This window comes from Aptenodytes patagonicus, chromosome 3, assembly GCF_965638725.1.
Source record: "Aptenodytes patagonicus chromosome 3, bAptPat1.pri.cur, whole genome shotgun sequence".
Taxonomy (NCBI): domain Eukaryota; kingdom Metazoa; phylum Chordata; class Aves; order Sphenisciformes; family Spheniscidae; genus Aptenodytes; species Aptenodytes patagonicus.
The window spans coordinates 16,731,999-16,749,125 of record NC_134951.1 but is presented as its reverse complement, the minus strand read 5'-3'; the positions used below and the strand labels follow the sequence as shown (position 1 = coordinate 16,749,125).

At 38.0% G+C, this 17,127-nt stretch overlaps 1 protein-coding gene across 3 annotated transcripts in view; it reads left to right on the top strand.

The window, feature by feature from the left end:
- The window catches only part of LPIN1 (lipin 1), an 88,235-nt gene that overhangs the window by 66,284 nt on the left and 4,824 nt on the right, over positions 1–17,127 (top strand). For all 3 annotated transcript variants that reach the window (XM_076332764.1, XM_076332765.1, XM_076332767.1), the window contains 7 exons: positions 668–760; positions 2,838–2,914; positions 4,964–5,108; positions 6,662–6,810; positions 8,439–8,525; positions 12,045–12,197; positions 14,054–14,168. In XM_076332764.1, the coding sequence (XP_076188879.1) occupies positions 668–760; positions 2,838–2,914; positions 4,964–5,108; positions 6,662–6,810; positions 8,439–8,525; positions 12,045–12,197; positions 14,054–14,168 (819 nt within the window). The remainder of the gene's footprint in view (positions 1–667; positions 761–2,837; positions 2,915–4,963; positions 5,109–6,661; positions 6,811–8,438; positions 8,526–12,044; positions 12,198–14,053; positions 14,169–17,127) is intronic.

The following is a 17,127-nucleotide window of genomic DNA, read 5'->3' as shown; positions in this document are numbered from 1 at the left end:
TGAAAGAATTCAGCTCTCCTTGTTACAATGCATAAGGCTCCAGTCATTATGGGTATTGAAAGAAACTTTTCCCTACTGAGGTCTAGTATATATAACTAATGAAAGGTAGCCAGGGTTCAAAAAAAAACCCCAGTTCTAACAGTGTCAAATTCATAGCACCATACTAAACTCATAAAAGCTAGTAACTTCTTTGCTTTTTTCCAAACTGGTGATTAAATATGAACTTTGTAGTTATTTTTAAATGAGAGTAATCATCTTGCATGTGGGTTTGTTACTGTTTTGCATGAGAGCTCCTTCAGGAAGTGATATTTTTCTTTTTTTTTTTTTAAATATAATTTGCACTAAGTAACTTCAACTTAAAAACAGTAGGTCCTCCATTCTAGACATTATACTAATATCTATTTATGCTTTTTTTTCTTCTTTGATTTTATCTCCTTTTCATTTTCCTTTTAAAAATACCATAAGTATTCATGCTTAAGTTACTTCAGAGCAGCTCTGGATACCATTAGATTTTGCTTTAGTAGAATTTATGGTCCACAGACAGTATGTTTACTTTTATTCTATTTATTATCAGTTAAAATTGTGTGTTTGGTACTTTCTTTTATTTACATATATCAGGTTGTCCTTTGTTTTGGTTTTTTTTTATGTTACCATCCATTTATCACAGGCCACTGTGGAATCTATAATGAGGGACAAGATGCCCAAAAAAGGTGGAAGATGGTGGTTTTCATGGCGAGGGAGGAACAGCACTATTAAAGAGGTAAGTTTAGGAAGCAAGCAGTTTCCTTCTGGTTGCAGTGGGAAGGCTGGATACCTCCATATTCATCCCTCAGAAGTTTGCTTCTGAGAATGACTCAATATTCAATTTGACTGAGGATATGCACATTAAAAGATGTTTAAACAGTGTCTAAAGTCTGACTTCTTTTGACTTCAGAAAGCTTTGGATCAGACTCTACCTGAAACATTTGCCTGCAGTGTTTTGGTTCTGCATTTATTTTCATTACACAAACCTGAGGCAGTATTATCTAATGGATTAAATTTGTGTTTGAGAACCTAGAATTGAAGAGCTGTGCCACTAATTTAATGTTTTCATGCAGATTACTACCTTTCTGCAGCTTTCTTTTGATAGTTGAAGAACAGGCATATTTATGAGTAGTGTGAGCTGTAAAATTCAGCAAAACCTAAGATGGAAAACTGACTATATATTCATTTTGAAGTCTGTTTGAATTTCTTTTCCGAGTATTAAAAGTTTGTGGTAACAGTCTTAAAGTCATGGATGAACATTAAAGAACAGTGAACAAAAGCAAAACTTATATGAAATATTGATCTCCTGTCTAGACATATTTAATCTTTAAAGTTGGCTAATAAAACCTCTTCATATTAATTTATACTACTGAAGCATTAGAACTTGAGGGGAGAAAATGACTTCAAGTACATTTTTCATGTTTGTGCCTCAGTCGATGAACTTTTGTACTGATCTGTGGGTATGGGCTTCAGAGCACGAGATCTTAGTTTTTACAGTTTGTTGAAGTGTTTAGAATTTCTCTCTGAGTGGAAGTATTTGGTTATCTCTTGAGCTGTGGCAGCTATAAATGGATAAGGGGAGGTGTTATTGTTGTTTGTGTGTGTCATAAAATCATTCACTATTTAAAAATCTTGTGGGATGAAATTGATAGAGTTTAGCATCTACTCAAGGTAAAAGCAGTTTGGAAAGTTTTATTGGATTAAAGATTTTAATGATTCTGTGAAAGGTAATTGTCTCTTCCCTTTCCTGTCTCTTCCCTTTCCTGTCTCTTCCCTTTCCTGTCTCTTCCCTTTCCTCTCCCCCTCTCCCCCTTCCCCCTCTTCTCCAGGGTCATACTTTTGCTTTTTCAGGTGAAATCTAGCTATTTGAGGTGCATGAACTGAGTAGTTATGGGATTGATCTCAGAACTTCAACAGTACTAGATGTGAAATCTGATATTTCTGTACTTCCATGCAAAACTAAATCTTAATTCTTCTTCTGAGTTTTATATTTGCAATTTTTAGTTCTTTGTTGAGACTTTCTTCTTTAAGAAAACCATGAATCATAGAATCATTAAGGTTGGAAAAGACCTCCAAGATCATCGAGTCCAACCGTCAACCCAACACCACCATGCCCACTAAACCATGTCCCTAAGCGCCTCATCTACTCGTCTTTTAAATACCTCCAGGGATGGTGACTCAACCACTTCCCTGGGCAGCCTGTTCCAATGTTTCACCACTCTTTCAGTAAAGAAATTTTTCCTCATGTCCAATCTAAACCTCCCCTGGCGCAACTTGAGGCCATTTCCTCTCGTCCTATCGCTAGTTCCTTGGGAGAAGAGACCGACCCCCACCTCGCTACAACCTCCTTTCAGGTAGTTGTAGAGAGCGATGAGGTCTCCCCTCAGCCTCCTCTTCTCCAGGCTAAACAACCCCAGTTCCCTCAGCCGCTCCTCATCAGACTTGTTCTCCAGACCCTTCACCAGCCTCGTTGCCCTTCTCTGGACACGCTCCAGCACCTCGACGTCCTTCTTGTAGTGAGGGGCCCAAAACTGAACACAGTATTCGAGGTGCGGCCTCAGCAGTGCCGAGTACAGGGGCACGATCACTTCCCTACTCCTGCTGGCCACACTATTTCTGATACGGGCCAGGATGCCATTGGCCTTCTTGGCCGCCTGGAAATTTTACTTTGCCTCCAAGCAAAGGAAGCAAACATGCTGTTGATTTTTACCAAGTCTGTGCAAGACAGAATTGGGTTTTCAAATATTTTTCTAAAAACATTTGCTCTCTCCCCAACAGGAGATGCACAGCTTCTCATACTTGTATTTTTACAGGAAACAAAGCCAGAGCAAGGTATGAGTGGGAGTGGACTTGCAGGAGAAGACTCTTCACAGATGAGCATGGCAAACAGGTACCCCAAAAATTATCTGTACCTGAAATGAGCAGGAGTTACCATTTAAAAATGAAAGCAAGCTACGTCTTATATTTGAACAAAGAAATACTGCATCAGTGAAATACGTTTAATTTGTAATTTATTGCACCAAGTAAGTACAGATAGGAAAGCTCTACCCATGGCAGGGTTGCAGACCTTGCGAGTGCGCTCTGGCATTTCTGTGGTTTGGCTGGCAGCTCTGTGACACAAATTCCAGCCCCTTGAAAACAAACAATAATTGGAGCAGTTCTCCGAAGCTATATGTATCTCCCTAGAATTTTCAAGGGAACATCATAGATGACCCCGTGCTGTTGTCAGATCCCAGTTGCTAAAATTTCTGATTTATTTATATATATGGCCTGACAACTTAATTTATTCCTGCATATTTTGGGAAGTTCAGGGGCCTAAGACTTTCTAGAGTTTTCTTCACAGTCAATAGTCATGGTTTTCTATTACTTCTTTCAAGGATTGCAGAAGGCTCTTCCTTCTCGTGCTCCAAACTAATCGTACTGTATGGCCGGAATCTCTCCTTCAGGAGGGTTCCATAAGATGAGTTTTAACTTGCTTTGGAGGCTTTTGAGGGATGACTTAGCCAGGGACACCTCTCCTACCTTGCCCCTTTGCTGTACATACAGATCTTACTGTAAAGACAGCCTGTCTGTGTGCTGTCTGCACTTAGAGCTGAAAAGGGCCAGATTCAAATATGCTTTATGCTCATTAAGTTAAGTTCAAGGACCACATCTGTGAAACAAAAAGGCATTAACTGTCACTCTTTCTGGAGGTCAGTAGCTGCAGTCCAGGAGAATGTGCTGGAAGGAGGATTCCTCATTCTGTAGGAGACTAGCTGTTATCTCAGTTGCCTCTCTGAGTTTGAGAGAGCCACAGAATAAATTGGAAAGGCTGATTTTCCTTTTAAGGATGGCAAGTGACATTTAGGTCTGTTGTTTCTTACATGGTTGTTTAAAGATAAGCTTTAAAGTGGGATTAAGACTTCAACCAGACTAGAGTCTGCAACTGGCGTTATTTGTTTAAATTTTAACTGACCTTAGAAATCTGTCATTAAGAATTTATTGCTTGCAAGCAGAACATGACGAGTGGGATGTTGAGTAAAGCTTTTGAGATCCAATGTTACAAAGGATAAGATAGGCTTTTAAATGTTGCTAGTCATGACGTGCAGTACCTTGATTTTGGGTCAAGACTTCCTAACATCAAACAACATCCAGGTGTGATTGAAATAAGAGTCCAAATGCTGATGAGATTTGTAGGATCTGAAAGGATATTTTACCTTCCACCTAAGGCGATAGATTTGTTTACTGTTAGGAAAACTTTCTCTCTGAAGAAAAATATCCTTAACTAATCTCTGAAAAAATGGTTGTAGCAGAAAAAAATAAAAATTACGCTGATGTGTATTTAAACAGAATTGTGTAAAGGAGCTCAGGTTTTATGACTTATCGTCATACCCTGAATGGGGTAATCCTGCAAATCCTGGAAAAGAATAATCCAATGATCTAAAGTTGCTCATTGAAAGAGAAGAAGGAGTTACTTTCTATAATAAAATTTCCATCACCTGGATTTTTTTTTTTTTGTTAATTGATAAATTCTTTGGGGGAGGGGAGAAAGGGAGGAGAAGAAAGCCAGCATAACAAACTCCTCTTTCTTCATCTGAGAACTGAGGACTTTTGTAGTTACAGTATCTAATGGGTATTATTTTTTTTACTACTATGAGATTTTTGAGTCAATATGGCACGTTAATTTACATCCGTTAAATTTAAGTAATGAAAACTAGCTTATAGACAAGTGAACAGCTAGAACAATCCAAGTATGGATAATGGAGAACATGCGTGAATGAAAGTTCAGCACTTCATTGATATATTTAAAGCCATGATGTGAATGACCTCCCATGAGACAGTATTTAGGCGCAGAGAATCAATGACTTATTTGGTGACTCACTGTTAATGCATTTTTAATGGATACTGAGATGCATTTACTGACATGATAGCATCATTTTCTGTGTGCGCAATGTTCCAGAATAAAAGATGAATCTTCTTCAAGCGACGAAGACCCTAGAGCTGCCAAACAAAACCTCGGGTCATTACAAACCAGCTCAAGTCATCTCTCATTATTGTCTGGAATCAGTTACAAAAAAACACTTCGACTCACTTCTGACCAGCTTGTGAGTTAATTTTACATCCTTGTCCTGAAATGTCATTTCTAATACAACATGAACAATACTGCTATTCAGGGTTGTAAAGCTTAATTAGCTCTTATGTCTTACATTTAATTGTCTCTCTTATTATATTTTCAAAAAAAATCTTTTCCCTTCTCTTTTCACTAGTAAGCATGAATGTTGTACCTTGCAGTAAGTGCTGGGGTTCAGCGATTGGGAGACATGGGATCCCATTTAGAAAAATATCAAAATTAAATTCCAAAGTATGTGTTTGTCACCTAAATAAGTATACTGGAACCATGTCCTTTTTGTATTGTGTATAATGTGTATATGTCAACCCACAGGCCTCTCTTCTTTTTTTTTTTTTTTTCTTTTTATTCATCCTCTCCTTTCCTTTCCCCTCATTCATAGGCAGACAGTCACATTTTACATAAGTACGATTTTCTGTTAGTAACTTTTGAAAGAGCTGCTTGTGAATTTACTGTGAGGCCAGGCTATTAATTACTTGGGAGCCAATTCTCTTCCTCTGTCACAGAGGTGTTTTGACTAATGGTGACAAAACTGTTACAGTTTTGTGTTCTGCACATTCCGATTTGATCTGGAAAAATGGGCTACTTTAGGGAAATCCCGCACAAGGCGTACAGCATTAAACAGCCCATCACTTACTGCCTGAATAGTTTGTAAGAAATGTAGGATTTTTCCCAAGAGACAGGTGGGATGTGTTGGTAATTTTGTACAGCAAACAGAAAGTAAGGGTTACGCAAACATAGTGATACTTTTCAGACTCAGGAACCTCGCAGAAATTAGCTGAAGCTAAAACTACTTTTAGATTGGTTTCTTGATGAAACGGTGGGTGAGACTGATCAGTTACCCATCAGTTGCAGAAGCATTCCCACCTCCTTTTCACTTTCTAACTAATTGAAAAATTGCAGTGAAATATAACTAAGAAAAAGAGACACTTAAAGTATTAAACTCCTGCAGGTTTTGTGAAAATGAATGGTTAGGTCCACAAATAGAATCAAATCAGTAGTCTCTTGCCCAGCGTGTCGCTAAGTGACACAGGAGACAGTGGGAGGGAAGGGCAGGGAAGTGGGAGAGTTAAGGAAATAAGGGTAATAGGTCATATGGTATGAGTGGTGAGTTATTATAGGAAAGAGATGTAATACCATAGAACACAAATCCCCATATAAACACACTTAATTAGAGTTCATGGAACTCTGTTACCCACATTTCCTTCTGCATATGTATCTGTATCTCAGAATGGAACACCCCCATAGGTAGTCCTTATTCCATAATTTGTTTATGTGAACTTTTTGGGATTTTTTTTTTTATATCCCTGACTGTGAAACAGAATTGTTTGTTTGTTTTGTTCTGCTCTATAAATCAATGCCTGATGTACACCACATCAAGGCAAACCTCTGCTATCCTTATTTAGACAATAGCTCTGCTGAAAGCAATAAGATTCAGTGTGACCAAGGCAATGATCATCTATGGCTTTGTTTGCACTGTCCATTTCACATGCTCAGTTTGTTGATTATCTTGCTGATAATGTCTTGCAGAAAAGCTTAAAGCTCAAGAATGGCCCCAATGATGTGACCTTTAGTGTTACAACACAGTATCAAGGCACTTGCCGCTGTGAAGGCACCATTTACCTGTGGGATTGGGATGATAAAGTTGTTATTTCTGACATTGATGGAACAATCACACGGTGAGTTCATGAACAGGGAGAGGCTTTATCTGCAGGGACAAGTTGTCCTTGGGACTAAAGGAAAAAGTAATTAACAGGGAATTTTGAGTCACAGAATCATCATATTCTAGTGTTTTGGGGGGGTGATGGTGTGGTTTTTTTTTTTTTTTTTTTTTTTTAATTTGGCTTTCAAACAATGCAAGAATCATTAGCTGAATTCTTAATTTCATAAAGACACTTGCCATATGTGCCCATTATTTGTCACCTATTGGTGTTTCATGATAGTGTTTACAGTATTGGAGGACCTCCTGTGAAATCATAACCTTTTTGCTGCATCATACTTATGAAGTACACTGGCTACATTAAAAAGAAGCAGCACATGAATTCTGTTTTAAAAGGCATTACTGGGGCATTCCAGTGAGAGTCATTATTATTTAGAAGACGACTCCAAAATCAATGTCAGAATTAGAATTTGATGGAAAGTTTCAGATTAGTACTTTGAGTAAAACCCACAATTTTGGAGTGACCAAAACAATTCACTCACTTACTGATATTTATTTAACATTGGGGAAAACAATTGTGTGTGGAACGGGGAAACACGTAATAAAAATATAAGCATTTTCTTTTGACCTTTTAAAATGAAATGCTTAGATTTGTTTCAAAATCAATTTCTTTCAAAATCAAACTTAGCTATATCTAATTAGGAAAAAGAACAAGGAAAAATAATTTCCAAGAGCAATCTGGGGTGAATTAAAATACTTAGTTTAAACTGAAACTCTTTTTTCTTCCCTGTCATTTATCCATTGTAGGGCAAATTTTTTTTTTTTGGTGCCAATATAAAGGGGGGGAATATTAATTTGTTTTCTTAAGCTTCAATAAAGTGAACGGAATCTACTCTTCTCTCTGCTGTTGAGCTGACCAGAGAGTTACTGAATCACTGCACCTTATAATACCATTGCAAATCCATCCTAAGCTACTGCCCCATGTTTTCTCTCTAAGATGCAAGATATTCAGGCTGTGGATTTCTTGCTGTGTATCTGTATAATGCTTAGTCAAGTGAGGTGCTTATTTGTTTGAATTTCTACATGTTATTATAGTGTAAATAACTTTCTCTCGTGTAAAGCAGGAAATACATTGAAACCAGTATAACTATTTCATAATACTTTACACATGACCAACTGCCGGCTTTATGTGGAGAAGTTAGTTTGAAGTAAGCTAGAATGTCACTTCTCATGCTTGTGATTTCCCGTAAACTTCCCTTATGGGTAGATTTGGTTTATTTAGAAAACATTTCATGTAGACCTCAAAAAGTATGCTTAGTACTGGCTGGGCTACTACACAGGTCTGATTGATAGCCTATATGCTGTAACTTCCATGTTACCTTATGGGTCACGAGCTTATCCATGAAGACAAGTCCTGGGGCACAAGAGTAATTAAAACAACATGGCCAAGGATGGGCATGTCAGTCTATCTCAAAAGAAAGGGGAATAAAATCATCCTCTTCTGATCACAATCAGTACCTTACAGAAAACCTTATTTTCCTTTGCCCCTAACCAAATAAGTTAGTGGGGTTTGTATTAGCCTCATCTGTTATTATAAATATTGTGGGGTTTTTTTCAGTTCAATTATATTGTTTTTCCTTTATTCAGGTCAGACACTTTAGGTCATATTTTGCCGACTCTTGGCAAAGACTGGACACACCAAGGGATTGCAAAGTTGTACCATAAAGTGAGCCAGTGAGTATTCAGTAACTCTGCTCATGCATCTGTGGCTTGTTTGTGTTTATTCATTTGCACATAAAAATTAAAATTTCTCTAGGCTTCTCTTAACCTATAAGGGTGACAATTTTATCAGTATCTCGTCACTTCAGTGATGCTTACAGCAGATGTTTACACTGTGTATGATATCCAGAGCAAAACCTACTTTGTGATATCAAAAGCAAAAGCCCCCTACCAATGAGTAGTGATTGCTCTTCCAACCATCCCAAACAGATAGTTACAGTTAGTTCCAAAAAATGTAGTAATTTGAATGAGTTGTGCAGTTGCAGCAAGTGGAACTTTTTTGCAAACTGGGAGTTGCAGCAACATTAATTCATAAGATGCTAATATGCTTTCCCTTCTCTCCTTGCTGCGGAGATTATGAAATGCGTAAGGACTGTTTAGCCTAGGGTGGTCACTGTACGTGGAGTTCTTGCCAAACTTGACTCACCTGGAGTCATGCAGGGATGAAATCTAAAACACATGGAATGAATCCGTTTGGGGGGAGTTCTCTCTCTTTCCAGTGAGTAGAAAGGAAGTTTAGTGAAACAGCTTAGACTTGAGCTGTCTAAACATTAGGCTCCTAGTCAAGCAACATAAATATCACCCTTAAAACACAGCATGATGTCTTCTCTTGAGTAGAAACAGACCTATTTCGGATACTCACTGCTAATATTCTTGTTGCTTTATTTGTTGTATAAATAATGATGAGCTTCAAAGACATTGATGATGATATTTACTACTGATGATTATACAACTTATTTTGTTATTTCTGTGTATAAATATTTGTTGTAATTCCATTATTAAATTGCAAAGTTAGGAAGGATCAGTCTTAAAATATTTTTGTGTCATTGGTTAATTTTGAGAGTAGGTGATAAGTAAACATTGCTTAAAGTGCAATTTAAAGGCATTGAAAGTCAGTAAGACCCATGCTGTGAAGAGCCTGAGGAACTGGCTTTTACCTGGCAACACTAGTGTGAGCTGCTATATTATAGCTCAGTAGTTGATCTGTAATCAGTAATAGATACCTTCTGTGCCACTATGGATGGAAGGACCTGGTTTCATCATGTTTACTTGTGGCTTGTACCCTTTGTGTAATCCGTGGAGAAAGACAGGCACCTTCAAAAAGTAGCTCAATATACCTGAGATCTAATGATGTTTTGAAAAAAATATTTTTTTCCATTAGCTATTGAAGAAATATTGGGCAACAGTAGATCAGCTGTGCTTTAGGTTAGTTAATGTCATTAACAGGAAGAGTATCATGGTATGACCTACAAAAATATATTAAAAAAAACAAAACAAAACAACAAACCTGGGGATATTTCCTCTGATGAATATGAACAGGAGAAAAACAATCAGACTGTACCAACTCACATAGGGTGAAGTGTGGGAATGCTTCTAGGTGAGCAAGGCTAGTGCAAGAGTACAGGTGTACTGTTGGTTCCCTGGATATGTTTTGCAATGTAGTCAAGCCATCATGTACACTGAAGAATCAAAGACTGAGAGTATAGTGAGTTTTGTGATTAGCAATAGTCCTGGTTTCGTCTGAGAAAGAGTTAATTTTCTTCCTAGTAGCTGGTACAGTGCTGTGTTTTGGATTTAGGATGAGAATAATGTTGATAACACACCGATGTTTCAGTTGTTGCTAAGCAGTGCTTACACTAGTCAAGGACTTTTCAGCTTCCCATGCTCTACCGACTGAGAAGGCTGGAAGTGCACAAGAAGCTGGGAGGGGGCACAGCCAGGACAGCTGACCCCAACTGGCCAAAGGGACATTCCATACCATGTGACGTCATGCTCAGTACATCAACTGGGGAAAGCTGGCCGGGGGGGCCACTGCTCGGGGACTGGCTGGGCATAGGTCGGCGGGTGGTGAGCAATTGCATTGCCCATCACTTGCTTTGTATATTCTTCTATTATTATTGTTGTTGTTATTATTATTACTATTTCACTTTTTTAATTTCAATTATTAAACTGTTCTTATCTCAACCAACGAGTTTTCTCACTTTCACTCTTCCGATTCTCTCCTCCATCCCACCGGGCGGGGGACAGTGAGTGAGTGGCTGTGTGGTGGTTAGTTGCTGGTTGGGGTTAAACCATGACAGCAATTGAGAGAAAAAAGGAAACAAGGAGAAAAATTAATTGATGTCTGAATGAGATCAGATGAAGTATCTGATATATTCTGATGTTACGCATTCAGATTTTAACTTTTACAAGGAGGATTACTGATTGCTGTCTGTTCAGGTTGATATTTCTGCTTTACACAGAAAATAAAATTGGTTTTCTTTTATTATATTAAATGCAGCTGTTCTTATATATTCAAATTACTGTAAATGTTCGAAGAGCCTCTGGTACACACCACAACTGTCCTCTTAGTTAATCTGATTTGTTCTGTGTGCTAGGGTTATGCTAAGGTTCATTTATTGCTTTTTGTTTTACACGGATGATGAATTATAAATTATGGATGATGGAATCTAAATTATGCCAGAGACACTTGTCTGTGCTTTTATTCTGTATAGACATACGTGATCACAGCAAAGACAGGACAGCCTGGGAATTCACGTGCTGAGCAGTATTTAGTTCTGTGTATAACCTCTGCATTACATATGGTGAAAATGTTAATTAATTTTTTTAATTGCAGTTGTTATTTCTATGCCTGCCAGCATTGTCAATTGTTAGGGCTTTGGTGATCATAAACATAGGGGAAAAACATAGATTTGAGTCATGTTGTTTTTCAAATTACCAAGTTAATTATGTAGGGGCTAGATATTGCGGCTGAACACCATATAAATATTCAATAGTTAGATTTAATGACCATGCGTGCTCTGAATACAGTATTTCTTTATTTTATGAACAGTAATTTCTTTGTAGGACTTGCAAAGTAAATTGCTATTAAGTTGAACTAATATCATTGGACTCTGTTCTATCATGAACAGAACCAAGGGCAACCTGTGACTTCCGCCGAAACTCTTATTTCAGTGTCAAGTCAAAGATTACTTCTCATACTGTGTTTTGAAGTTCAAATTTGCTCCAACTTGAAGGAGTATGTTACTGCTGCACATAGACTAGTCTTTTTTTTGCAGAGGCCCAATAGGCAGGAGTACAACGTTGTTAATACAGCAAAGGCTAATACACCATTGTCTGCTTTATGCCAAGTGTTTTCCTCTTGGCAGATGTCATTTCAGTTAATTCTAAGAAGTATGGTTCTACTACGCAGGGGTGGATAGAAAACCATAAGAAGTCATAAGCCATGAGAAGACCAGAAATAAATGAGCCCTCTTTAAGTGTAAAACACTACCTGCAGTGGAACTAGACAGATTTTAATTATCCAAGTTTCGGGCATAAATGTTTTATATTCCCTTTAAATAAATCTAGGTTAAACATAAGTCTGTTTAAGAGTCATGATTTGATTTATGTAAAAACAAACCCACAAAATTATTAATGTCAAAATACCTGCTTTATTTTTACAGTAATGTCTTCTTTTATTTCTGTTCACAGAAATGGATATAAATTTCTGTATTGTTCAGCACGCGCAATTGGAATGGCAGACATGACCAGAGGATACTTGCACTGGGTCAATGAACGAGGAACTGTGCTGCCTCAAGGGCCAGTGTTGCTGAGTCCAAGCAGCTTATTCTCAGCTTTTCACAGGTACTGCAATGTCACTTTTATGCAGAAAGAAACTCAGAGGTTGGTGGAAGCTGAATTCTCAGCTTTTTTTTATGGGAGTGCTTGAAATAATTCATAATGTTTTTTTCTTACATATTGGTGCAAAACTTAATTAAGAAGAAATTTTGTTAGAGAAAAACTAAGCAATGTGACTATCTATTGAATTTTGGTCTATCTCTTAGACATGCCTCAATATACATTTGTGTTCACTGTTTACCAGTAGGTACTGCCTGTTGATTTCCTGTGTTGAACATGGTGTGTTAATATTTAGCTATGGGAAAAATGTTCACATACTAAAAACAATCACTCTTGTCTTGACTTGTAAGGTGTTCCAATTGACATAAATATTTTTTTGTGGAAGAATATTGCTTGGTGGGTTTTGAAGAAATTCATGTGAAAATGAAATGAACTTTTTGTACTCCTGACTGCACGGTGGTATTCTGTGTGGACAATGTTGTTCTTTCTAGGTGTTGAACTGTAATAAGTGAATAATAATAGCACAGATTATGAATATCTTACCTTCTTCCTAATTCAGCGAAGCATGTCAAGTGATTACCGAAAATATTTTAAGCTGTTAAAAGCTGCTGTGACAGGATATATTTCATTAGAATTTTTAATGGAAGGTTGTTCGGATGTTCTCCTGATTGAGTGATGTGCGACAGGCTGCCTTACTAGTCGTGTTCTAAGTATAAGAGACTGTGGAGGTATTACAGTGCACTTCTTGGCCTGATTAAATAATAAATGCAGTGAAAGGGTAGTTACTGTTATCTTATGCTCCTCATATCTAGAAATATGTTTAAAGGGATACTCTTCTTGGTATCTTGTTCAGACTAAAGAATGTCCATCTTTCAGTGTACACTATTGTAACTGCTGTGATGTGTGGGCAATAAATGAATTCGCTGTTATCCATAGATATAATTATTGTGGTTCTGAGGGCTCTGAGATCAGGTGTATGCGAGACTAAGGAAAGATGGTTTTATTCCTCTTTTGCACGTTCTCAAACTTTGATTTATACATGGAGCTGCTGTTCCAAAGGGCTGTATTACTCCTATGAAGCTTCTGTACTATTCACATCTTCCTTGACATATGTGTTGGTGCTAGGATGTGGGATTCTGAGCTGCTTAAGCACTTTTGTGTCATGCTGGTGTCTTCCTATGTTATGGGAACTCTAGACTCTGCCACCTGTTCAGCCTCCTTGCCAAGAGAAGCTGTTGTGAAAGGGCTTTTGCCCAGAGATGAGAACTCCTCTGTTCATTAATGAATTCTGTATTCTGTGAGGAGCAACTGAAGAGAAATAGGCGATTCCTTTATTCCTTAACTTCTGCTAATTAGCAGTGATGGAGGACCCTGACTGCAGAAGTATCTTAACAGGCTGAGGTGCTTCTAGCACATATGGTAATTGTAATCCTTTTTTTTTTTTTTTTTTTTTTTTAAAAAAAAAAAAAACAAAACACCTATACACAGTGAAGGCTAATACAATCTATGAATCATTCTGCAGTTCTCAGGAAGCAGTTTACTTGATAACAATTCATGTCTCAAGTCTTTATTTAGCAGCTACTCCCTGTAATCAACCACCCTTGCTCAGTACCATCTTTACAACATAGGTTTCAATAGAAGTTCCCTTGTTTCAGAGAATTTATTTACTGTGCCCATTATGTAAGCTTGGGAATGCTATTTTGTCTTCATGGGCGCTGTGATTTCCAAATGAAGATTTATTGGAGAAGGATGGGGGCTCTGTAGGAGTATCCAGCCAAGTGAAAATGTTGACTAAAGAAAATAAAATGGTTTGTGCTGTATTTCATGTGTACTTATTCAGCCTCCCTTTTTTATCATTTCAGGGAGGTGATAGAAAAGAAGCCAGAAAAATTTAAAGTTCAGTGTTTGACAGACATCAAAAACTTGTTTTATCCGAACACAGAACCCTTTTATGCTGCTTTTGGAAACAGACCTGCTGTAAGTAATAGCTGAATTTATTTCTGTTGCAGAGAACAGAAACGTTGCTGTTATTTCATGGTTCTGTTCCATTTAAAGCTTCTAGGTTCTAATGTGAATTAAGAATATTTTATTAGGCCCTGTACAACGGAAAATATAAAGGTTCTTCCTCAAAGATCTCACAATGTAGGATGCAAACAGAGGTGGAAGAGCAGCAAACTAACTACGTTATATCTGCATAAGTTAGCATAACAGTAAATACTGGTTGAAATCCTAACTACAAAATCCTTAAGCTTGTGTGAAAACACTGATCTCATTTTACTCCACACTGATACAGTGTCAGTGAGGTACCTGTGGACAGACAGAATTTTTTCCAGATGAATATTGGTGGGACTTACTCTTCAAACTCTAAGTACATTCAAAAACTTGGATGTCCCACTGAAATCAAAAGGTTCCACTTTGCGTGGAAAGTGTTATGTTGTTTGACGCAGAGAGGGGAAGACAGATCTCTGTCGCCCATTTGAAGGCTGTATAATTGGGCTATAGGCTTTTCTTACTCCTGTCCTAGCCCAAAGAATACTTTTATGCATCCAGAAAAGCGAACAGTCTCAGGGGCTAGGGCAGAGGCAGGAACCCCGGCGTGCGATTATCCCTTCTTTAAACTGTTAACATGATCCAAGAGACTGTTTTGGTACAGGCAGCTAACAGTCTTCCAGGCAATTTCTGGATATGATTGCTGTGGTAGTTTGGGGCATGGACTCTTCCCAATGGGCAGCTGATATAGCCATACTGGGGGGCTTGTGTATGTGGGGGTGTGGAGAGGTTGGTTTGGGTTTTTTTTGAGGGGAGCGGTATAGAGAGTTTAACAATTCTGACACAATGTCAAGAGACTTCCAAGTCTGAGAATGGGCACTCACACTGTTTAGTTTACTAGTGTAGATAACATTATAGGTGCCTTTGAAATATTTTGAAAGCATCCTGATCTCAGAAGGGTATATATAGAAGACCTGCTTTAGATGTTTACAGTTTCACTGGGCGCCTAAATTTAGATGCTAACTAAATTAGGCAGATGGGCCCTTTATTGTGCTCAGGAGCCCCACAGAGCGTTTGGTACTTCCTCCAGCTCTGTATTGTCAGGTAGTATTTGCTGTAGAAACTGATGTATAGTTATAGTAATGTGTAACAAGTAAACCTGGTAACACCAGCGTGGGGTTTATGGCTAAGGACCGTTGGCATGCAGCTTGGGTGTATCTACCCTGTTTTGGAAGCTAAACCCACTTAATTGTATGCCTGTATCCTGGTCACGCCATTCGGTCTTGAGAGAATGGTCCTTGACCCTTCATATTTCCTAGTATGATTAGCAAGAGAACACTTCAGTTGGTTACCTGTTTCTTTAGTTGGTGGAGAGAAATGGCACGTCTGGAGAGTAATTCATTCAGGTGCTAGGTGACCGTCTTTCTCCACTGACTCCACGAGAGCTAAAGGCTTATCACTGAAGTGCCTGAGGACCATGGATTCCAGGCCTAGCTGCTCAGCACTGTAAAGAGCTGAGATACGTTCACTAGCAGAAACATTGATAGCTTGGGGAAATTAACAGTGTAAATGCGGACACTGGCCATTGCCAGTGTGAATATGAACATTCAGAGACTGGGCAGTTCAGATGCCTAAATGAGGGACAGAGGTGCCTGGCAAGATATTTTGGCACTGAAACCATGGATGTTGTAGCTGCATTTGAGAGGATTCAGCATACCTTTCTGATGGGACTTTGTTTCTACATTTGTCTCATTTTTGTTAGGGTTGCTGACATTTATGAGCAGCAACTTTTTCAGCTTCATCTTTTAGCAAATTACATTTTTAAAAGCATTATGTCAGAGAGGACAGGAGGTCCTTACTGTCCAATTGCTATATTAAGTTGTTATACCATACACAGCTTAATTTCCATTATCAAGGTACCTTTAGATATATGGTTCTGAAATAATGTTTTAGACACTTTTGTGGTTTTGTATTATGAATGATGTCTACCTCTAGTTCCATTTTTTTGAACCCTAGGGAAACAAAATCATTATTTTCATGCATACTTCAATAAAATTTCAAGTAAGCAGTAAGTTAATGTTTCTAAAGGAATTACTGGTAACTCACTCCTCTGATCGCTGTTAGAGTGCAGTCTTCAGGTGTGAGATGTGCCACCGGCTTTGTGAAGATCAGGATCATCACTTTCTCAATTTTCTGTGCTGCTTTTTTTTGTTTGTTTGTTTGTTTTGTTTCTTCCCCCGGAATAAACTCCGTGAAATTTCAGTGCTCATGGATGTTACAGGTGTAGATAGTGCATGGACTGCCAGGATGCTGAATTCTTGAAATGACTGCTGTTGACTTTTGTTCAGTTACTTAATTTTTTTGGAACAGTTTTTATAAGATAGAGATAAAAATAATCTTTATGTCTTCATGAACATTTCAATCTTTTACCACCTCACCTTTTAAAACCATATCCAATGATTTATATTAGTAAAACGGAAGCTTTTTTTTTGCTCTGATCTTCTGGGAGTTATTTTAATCTTTGCTTTTGTCAAGCTTTTCTTCAGAACAGATCAAAACTTCTTCATTGCTTTCCTTAACAATTTGAATTTCTTAGAAGACATTCTTAATTCATACTTCTAATTGTACTTCCCAGAGTTGCATCTGCATTACCTGCTGGGGCTCACTGCTGCTATTTTGGCATATATTCCTTGCTTTCCCTTCTTTCCCCCTTGCTCCGACATGGAGTCAATGTATGGCACAAATCTGAACTCAGGAGCTAAGAGATGTTTCCAGGGGTTTTAATGTAGACACAGTTGTTATGACTTCCTTTTGTGACCTTGTCCTTACAAACTAATCACTATTTTACATGTCAGTTATGTTTTAACCTCTGTACACTGTTGCAAGATACTCGGTACAATGCACTCGGGAAACGAAATATTCTCTGAAAGAAAAATGAAAGTGCAAA